Source organism: Platalea leucorodia, assembly GCF_965183815.1.
Source record: "Platalea leucorodia genome assembly, chromosome: Z".
NCBI classification, from domain to species: Eukaryota; Metazoa; Chordata; class Aves; order Pelecaniformes; family Threskiornithidae; genus Platalea; species Platalea leucorodia.
Genome location: NC_138858.1, coordinates 71,513,192 through 71,521,892, shown reverse-complemented (window position 1 = coordinate 71,521,892; position 8,701 = coordinate 71,513,192). Strand labels below are relative to the sequence as shown.

The window sequence follows — 8,701 nt, the reverse complement described above, 5'->3', positions numbered from 1 at the left end:
TTTTTTTTCATCCCTGCTGAGCGGGTGTCTCACCCCACCCAAGCCCCCTTCAAATGTGGCACCCGGCTCTCGCAACGCCGCTCCCCCTAGAAACTTCGGGAGGGAGGTCCAGGAAGCCCCCAAATGAGGAAATTTCGGTGAACCTCTGACTTGTCTGCGCAGGGATAGATTTGTGTTCGTTTCCCCTCATCCAAGGATGCCTCTGCCTTTCGGCCGTCGGTACATGTAGGCGTAAAATCGCCGTTTTCCCCTTTTCGCCACGCAGGGCTGTTCGTGTGCCCGAGCGGCGGGGAGGAGGTTAACGCCGAAGGGGACGAAGGTGCATCTGCACGGCAGATATTGCTCCTGCGGCAATCGCACCGCTTTTCTGCAATTAAAAAGAGGAGATTAGGGAACTGACATGGGGGGGGGGGGGCGGGGGGAACCAAAACAACAAAACACCACACAAAAAATCCCACCACCACCTTAAAAAACTTCCTTACTCTGTTTTCTGTATTTGCTCTCTTCACTGTCCGACCTCGGCGGCGGCGGCTCCGAGGGAATGCAGGAGCTCTGAACCCCCCCTTCGCCTCGCCTCTTTCCCAGACCCGCCCGTAGCTCCGAGCGGGCGGAACTAAACCTCCCGGCCGCCGGCGCCGCGCAGCCCCGCGGGCGCTGGGGCCGATCCCCCGCTCCCCTCGGTCGCCGGGGCGGGGGGTGGGGGTGTCACGGGGCCCGCAGCGGGGACCCGCTTTGTCCAGGAGGGATGAGGGGGAGGGCGGAAAGCGGGGGGAGGAGTCAGGTGCTTGTTTTTTGGAGACCTTGACAGCGGCAGCGAGGCGAGGCCCTGCCCAGCCTCCGGCTGCCGGGCCGGGGCCGTACCTTATCCCGGCTCGGTCTCGCCGCCGTTTTCCTGCCCGCGAAGGGCCGCCGCAGGGCCGGGGCGCAGCGGTCCCCCGCCGCCGGCCCCGCGGGTGGATGGCAGACTTCCTGCGGGCACGGCGCTCTTCCTCATCCGGGCCGCCCGCTCCCGGCCGGCGGCGGGGCGGAGGGACGGACCCCAGACCCACCGCTCGGAGGGGCTCGGGGCAGGGCAGGGCCCCCCGCTCCGGAGGCAGGAGCCAAACCCACCCCTCGCACCAGAGTCCCTCTCTGCCCCGGGAAGGCTCTGGTTGCCCCGTCCGCCCCGCGCAAGATAACCGCGGGGCGCGTCCCACCTGCCCGGGCCGGGGCAGCTGCGGCCAGCCCGGGCGGCCCGCAGAAGCCTTCACCCCACCCCGATGCGGGGAGGGGTGGGGGGCGCAGGGCCGCAGCCCCCATCCCCTTCCTTCTCCCGCACCGACGGCACCCCCGGAGGGAGGCAGCCCCCGCACCGCGCTCCCGGGGGGGGGGGGGGGGGGGAGTTAAATCGCCTTCCCCGGGGGGTGCGGGGCTGCCGCCGCCTCTCAGCTCGCGGAGCAGCCTGCCCGCACCCCGCCGTGCCTGCCCCGCGTCCCCCCAGGAGGGCCCGCGGATTTCACCGCAGCCTCCAGCACCGCCCTCCCCTCCGCGCTCGGGGGGCTGCTGCAGCGGCCCTGCCCCGCCCGGGCTGGGCGCCGGGGGGGTACGGGGGGCCGTGCCCGAGGGCCGCCTGCCCCGCTGGGGGGCTCGGGGGAGGCCGCTGCCTTCGGCGGGGAGGAGCTGGGGCGGAGTGGCCGCGGGCGAGGTACCGGCCGGGGGAGAGGGAAAGGCAGGGGCGGCCGGGCGGGTCGTGCCGGCGGGGGCGATGGAGGGGTCCCCCCGGGGCGACGGCTCCGGCGACCGGTTGTGCAGCGCCGCCGCCCGCGGGGACTGCGGGGAGGTGCAGAAGCTTCTGGACGCGGGCGCGGATCCCAACGGGACCAACCGCTTCGGGAGGACCCCGCTCCAGGTACGGAGCACCGGGGGCTGGGGGGAGCTGTCCTCCGCCACGCTGGCGGGGGGCGGGATCCGGGGTTTTGAATGAATTGTTACAGCTATTATCGGACCCGGGCTCCAGCCGCAGCTGCCCGAATACCAGCGGGCGCTTTTCTGGACCCTCTCCCTCCTGCAAATGGCGTTTAGAGGGGCACCGCTGGCAGCAAACGAATTATGCTAGAGGGTACTTAAAAAGAGAAGTAGGCTTGCAAAATCCGCTTCTAGCTGGGTTCAGGGAGTTGACTGCGCTTCGATTAACTTTTCTTGTTTGTTTGTTTGTTAGTTTTAAATATAACCTTAATCGGTCTTTTTCCCCAAGGAAATTGAAGTGGGGTCCTTTACTAGTATTTTAATGTGAAAGAATGGCGCAGAAAACGGTGTAGTCACTCAGTAGAAATTGTTACTTGAAACTAGGTATTTATTAGCAGTCGTCACTATTATTATTAGTCTTTTTAATATTCACTATTCATCAATAGTGGTAGTATTCATCGATAGATATTGCAAGTACCAGTGTGTAGTGGAGTTGCTTTCCAGCCATTTTGAGAGCTAGAAGTGTGTTATATTAATCGACATATTTAAGCTGAAAGTTTTTAAATGCTCGTTGAACGATTAATGTACTGTGATTTAAAATGGAGTTGTGTATTTCATGAAAAGGTTTTCTCGACCTGTCATTTGAAGCAACATATTTAATGATTCAGCAGCTAAGCTGAACAGCCATTTTAGTCCTTGCACTTTACAGGGAAACGGAAATATTTTTCTAAAGTAAGTTACTGAGAAAGGCACCTAGAAAATTATTCGTTTTGTTTCTGTTGTAGGTTCAAATTCCAGATGAAAAGGGTCTCCAAATCGTTGTAAATTTTCTCTTTCCTCCCCTCATTTCAGAGTGAGACTAAGTTCTGTTTTCCTTACCAGCACTTTGCAAAATGGCTGCCACTCTGACATGTGGAGTCCCTTTATCTTTCTGAAAAACTTAACCTCTATAGGAATTTATAAATTATTAAATTTATAAACATTTTCGCTTTTGTATCAGAAATAAAACAAAATATTTGTAGCCCATAACCGAATTCTCCCGAGAAAGAAAATAATGAGAAAACCTATTGTCTCAAGGTATTTTCTACAGTGTTAAGATTCAATTTATGGGCGTTAAAATTCCACTGAAAATGGCCAGGAGAATGCGAGAGGTAAAACCCCAAGTGCCATTTTCTTTTGTTTCTTGGTTGGTTGGTTTTATTTGTTTGTTTGTGGGGTGCTCCTGTTCGGTCGTGCATGGTCAGACCTTGCCAGAAGTTTCTGCTTTTGGTTCAGCTGTGGAGTGGCATTAGGGTTCAGCAGCAAAGCTTCGTGCATCAGCCACGGGCGCTGAACAGCTTTCCTCGCTCCTGCGGGGAGCAGCGCAGGTGTAGCCAGAGCTGAGGGAGAGCGAAACGGCTGACCCAGGACTCAGGAGGGGGTAAACCCCCGCCGGGCACCGAGAAGAGCTGCGCGGCTGCCGGGGCCGTCCCACCCAAACGCCCGGCCCGGCCGCGGCTGGGGGGCTGCCGCTGCGCTGGGCATCGGGCAACCGGAGACGCACCCGAGGTGGCAGGGGGCTTAATGCAAGGCTCCCCAGGGCTGTCACAGAACGCGTACTGTGTGTGTGTATTGTTATATTGCTATTATGTACATTATACTATCATATTATTATGATTCTATATTCTATATTCTGTATTCTATATTCTATAATGCGTATATATTTTATACCATTTATATATACCATGGTATATGTGGTACTTGCGGTGTGCGTACATATATATAGAATCATTAAGGTTGGAAAGGACCTCCGAGATCATCGAGTCCGACCGTTAACGTGTCACTGCCAGGTCCACCCCTAAACCATGTCCCTAAGCACCACATCCACACGTTTTTTTGAACGCTTCCAGAGACTGTGATTGCACCGCTTCCCTGGGCAGCCTGTTAACTGCTCTCTCCGTGATGAATTTTTTCCTGGTATCTAATCTAAACCTAATTTAATCACACACGCTATTTATGGTATAATAAATGGTACATATAAATGGTGTATATAGATGACATTTATATTGTGTATATATATGTACACAGGTGTATATATATGTGCGCACATATATATGTACACGCAGCACAGGTACCATATATACGGTGGTATATATAAATGGTGTAAGACGTGGAACAGAATATAAGCATATCTAGTCCCTAGTTTGGAAACCACAGGCGTCGTAGATAATATTTTAATTTATCATAGACTGTCTCAGGTTGGAAAGGACCCGTAAGGACCGTCGAGTGCAGCCGTGGGCCTTTATGCGGGTCACAGCTGCCACCAGCTGACACGGGGAAATGGTGCCCCAAGGCACACTGTGCCCAGGAAACGATGCCCCAGCCCCGCAGCCTCCCAGCCGCCGCCGTCGCCGCCCCCCCCCCCCCCCCCCCCCCGGCTCTCCGCAGCCGCGGACCTCGGCGGTGCTCCGCGGGCGCGGGGCTGACGCTGTCTCTCCCCGCAGGTGATGATGCTGGGCAGCCCGCGGGTGGCCGAGCTGCTGCTGCAGCGCGGAGCCGACCCCAACCGCCCCGACCCGCGGACCGGCTGCCTCCCGGCGCACGACGCGGCCCGCGCCGGCTTCCTGGAGACGCTGGCGGTCCTGCACCGCGCCGGGGCCCGCCTCGACCTGCCCGACGGCCGCGGCCGCCTCCCCCTCGACGTGGCGGCGGGGGGCCCGCACGGACCGGTGGGCCGCTACCTGCGCCAGCCGCCGCCCCTCCCCGCCGCCGCCCGGGGAGCCGGGCCGGCCGCCGAGGGGGCTGCGGGATGACACCCCCCGCCGCCCGCTGCCCGCCGCGCCCCCCCCCCTCGCCGCAGCGCCCGAAGCCCCGGCGGCAGCCGCCCTCCGCTTCCCCCCCCGCGCCGAGACCCTCTCCCCTCGTCCCCCGCGCCCATCGCCGCGGCAGGTACCACCGGGCGGGTCCCCCCGCCCCCGCCGTCGAGGCACCCCGCAAGTGCTGACGGCTGGCGGCGCTGCCGGGGTCCCGGCTGATGGGGGAGGGTCTCCCCCTGCCCCTCTGCCCCAGAGCTCCTCCCGCCCACCCCCGGCACTCCGTGTCCTGCTTCTGCCAGGCGACGCATGCTGCTGAATTTTCTGAGAAAAAGGGGAAAGAAGCAAAACACGGCCGCGGGGAGCGCTCCTGGTCCTCCCCGCCGGCCCCGCAGGCTCCCCGGCGGGCGGAGGAGAAGCAGCAAGCGGTTCTCCGGTGCTCCAGGGGGAAAAAAGAAAATTCGTCGTTTCCCTTCTCCGCTTATTGTTAAAATGATGCGGTTTAAAGAAGTGAGAACGCTCCGTTTCCCTTAGCGGCTTGCTCACTGCCCTGCAAGCCACTGCCTTGATCTCCATCAGATACTTGTCTTATTCACGACAGTACTGATTCTATTAATTATCGCCCAACCCTGGAGAGCTTTGCATTTTAGTGATACCTTGAGATTCTTTTATACAGAAATAGTGAACACATTAGCCATCCCATTTACAAATTTGTTTCACCTTCAAATCTTCTCCCCTCATCACTCCGCTCAACTTAGAAAGTCTTAAAATATTTAATACTGATCGAGATTACAATTTGGGAACTACTACAAGTATTTTGTATAGGTGTGCTCAAGGAAGGCTATTCATGTGAGAAACCAATTGGTAATCGTTTGGCTACTGCGTAGTGTTAACATCTGGAGATACCTCCTTCGTTCAGAAGATCTGGGCAACGAGCTCGGTATTTTTAAGACAGCTTTCCGGGTCTCTAAACCAGGCACTTGGAAACAAAACCACTTGGCCGAGCTTGGTTGCAAATCTGAATCTCTTCACAGGCATTGCCTCTGGTTTTCCTACGCGATTGCCGTCGTCTGCCCAGTGTTCATACCACTCATGTGTGATGAAATAGCTGTTCTTATTCAACAGCAAAATATCAAAGAGGTTGGCTTAAAAAACCCACAATCCTTGTGTTCGACTATTAAACGGTCCTATACGCAGCATTACTCAGTGTTGGGCGGTGTTATTTATTTCAACTTTGTTCGTCGCTTACATTTTTTGTGTCCGTGCATAAATACGTACACATACACACAACGCATTCACGCAGGTCGGATACACGGGGCTTATACGCTGATGTGTATTATTCACGGAAGTACATACTCGAGTTAAAAACATCCATGAAACTTGTTAATTTCCGTATTTTAAACAACGCTTACAGAGCAACAGGAAAGTTCACTTGCACTTCGTACCTTCGCATGACTTTACGATCTTTTTAAAAGCAGAAGATTTTTTTTTCCTTTTTACTGCTAAAAAAACGGCGGCAATCACCCAGTGCAGAATAAGGCACCACGGGCGCATACTGTGCCTGAAGGCTATTTCTTTCCGATTCCCGCAGATACGCTGGTGTTTTTGTTGCCCGTGCTGAGGAGCCTGCACTTTGCACAGACGACGAGGGCGGCAGAAGCGCTCCAACGCCCCGTCGGTTCGCCTCTAGTTTACCAACGAAGGGCTTTTTGCCCCTCATTTCTTTAAATTGAAGGGGGAGCGGGATGGAAAAAAAAAAAAAAAATCACTCCTCAAAAAAAAAAAAGGTTATTTCCTATCTCTTTGGGGGACACATCGAGAGCGATCCCCGCCCCAGGGGGCGTTTGGCGGTCGGCGGAGGAGGGGTCAGCAAATCGGTCTGGGGCGGGGGCAAGGCGGGTGGGATGAATGGGTTTTTCTTCTCCCCCCCCGCGGCTTGCTTGCAGGCGGGAGCCCCGCTCAGCCTTGCGATGCTGGGGCCTGGGGGCAGGTGGTGGCCCGACCCGTCCGAGCTGCCGTCCGACCCCGGCCGCTGCGGCGCGGCGCGGAGCATCCCTCCCTTCCCGGCTCCCCGCGGCGCCCCGGCCCCCGCTGCCCGCCGCCCTGCCCGCAGGCTGCCCACCGAAGGAGCCCCCTTCCCCGCGGGAAGGAGGGGCAGAGCCCCGGGGCGTCCCTTCAGAAACATGGCAGGGGAGAGGCGTTCACACCGGGGTGCCCACGGGGGTTCCACACAGCCTCTCCCCACCCGGGAAAGCCGCACCGAAAGAGCGTGACTTTCACAGGCGCTTTGGCCAAGCCCCAAACTTCCTTGAGAAGTCATCTGAAGAGGATGAAGAGTTTTTGGGACGGAGTGATGCACGGTGATTTTGGAGCCGGTGTACCTGCGGTACGCGACTGAACGGGCAAGGCATTCATCGGCCGGAGCACCTCTCCTTTTACTGCTGCCACCACGAATAGGGAAGCAAAGGAAGAATTTGCACTGCTTAGGAAAGTATAGAAAAAGCTTTTCCCTCCAAGTGTCCAGCCCAATCTCTGTGAAAAAACATTCACAACTTTTTTGCCTCTGTAAAAAGTCTTTAAAAAGATAGATTCATCACATTGAGGTAGCAGCTTTATACTGTTTTCCTTTCTGTTGTAAATGTTCACTCTTGGGACACGGAGCCAGCAGCACTATGTGTTACAAAGCACGCTTCAATTGCGTGTGAACCCCAGCATCTGAATAATTCAACTAGATATTTTCCATTGTGGTGTCCTGTGTCAAGCTTTTATTTTTTTAATAAAAATATCTTCAGGTGTAGTGGCATTTAGAAAAACAAAGTGTTTTCTACTACACATTCCAGAAATTTACTCTCTGAGAACATGACTCCCAAGCTTTACAACAAGCATCATCCCCTTTAAATACACCTACATTTATCAAAGTTTATTATGTCTAAAGGTCTTTGCATCTAAGGTCTTTGCATCTTTGGTCTAAGAGCTTTGCATATTGTGCTCACAGTCTTTGAAAGCTTCACAGAAGTGAAAAACAAAAAGCATTTTAGGAAAGAAAGTGATCACCTGACCTTGCCTGGGCCAAAGGTGTGGAAATACATTAACCTCACTGCCTACTTACATAGAAAATAGGCCTCAAGCACTGTGAGTCTCAGGAGGAAAATGGAAATGCTCAGAGCCCTCATAGAAGAAAGTGAGGAATTTGAAGATGGGACAGGTAAGCCACAGGACCTGGTGCTAGAGAGAGGACCTCTGACGACATTCATATCTTACAAGAGCTCTGGTGGGGCAATCACTCCCAGCAGTAGAGATGAGGGATGATCTGCCTAGTGGCTCTAGATTTTTTTTTTTAAATCCAGTCTCAATCAATCCTAATCTGACACTCACTGAAGTAAATCACCATTTCTTTCTTTCTTTCTTTTTTTTTTTTTTTTGGTTTTTGTTTCCTTTCCCAAACTTACAGGAAAAAGAGGTAGGAATACTTTAATATACTGTACAAACAGAAGTTAAGACAGAATACTCTTTCTCTCTGTGGAAAACAGACCAGAGGACAAATTTCTCCACATTTCTCTCTCTTTGTTACCATGTGCTCATAAATACCTGCACGCTTTTGGTAGAAACACTTGCTAAGAAAGTGTTTCTGTGCTGAAGAAAGCCCAGGAAGGGGAAATGAAATGAGAGGTGGTCCTCAGGTGTTGAAAACCAAGAACCTTGCAACTAGAGGCTCCAGGTTGCCTTACAGAAAGGTACACCAATGTTTGCCACTAGACCCAGCATCACTCCTGGTAGCGAGTGTGACCTCAGGACTGAAGGTGGGCTGTGAGAAGCCCTGTTTGCACCTACTGCTCCAGCCAGGGGCTGTGCAACCAGGGAGAGGGTTTCCACAAGGGACCAAGGGGACAAGACATTCAGAGTTCAGCTCACACCATCAGGAGAGGTCACGGTATTAGAAATACCCTACTTCCTACCACCGAACT

General features: G+C 54.8%; 1 protein-coding gene across 1 annotated transcript; it reads left to right on the top strand.

The window, feature by feature from the left end:
* Positions 1-1,744: 1,744 nt before the first annotated feature.
* On the top strand, positions 1,745-4,736 carry LOC309602561 (cyclin-dependent kinase 4 inhibitor B-like; the record flags this gene model as incomplete). Its single annotated transcript, XM_082336222.1, has 2 exons — positions 1,745-1,888; positions 4,428-4,736. 2 exons carry the CDS (start codon positions 1,745-1,747, stop codon positions 4,734-4,736), a joined length of 453 nt encoding a protein of 150 aa, XP_082192348.1.
* Positions 4,737-8,701: the final 3,965 nt, after the last annotated feature.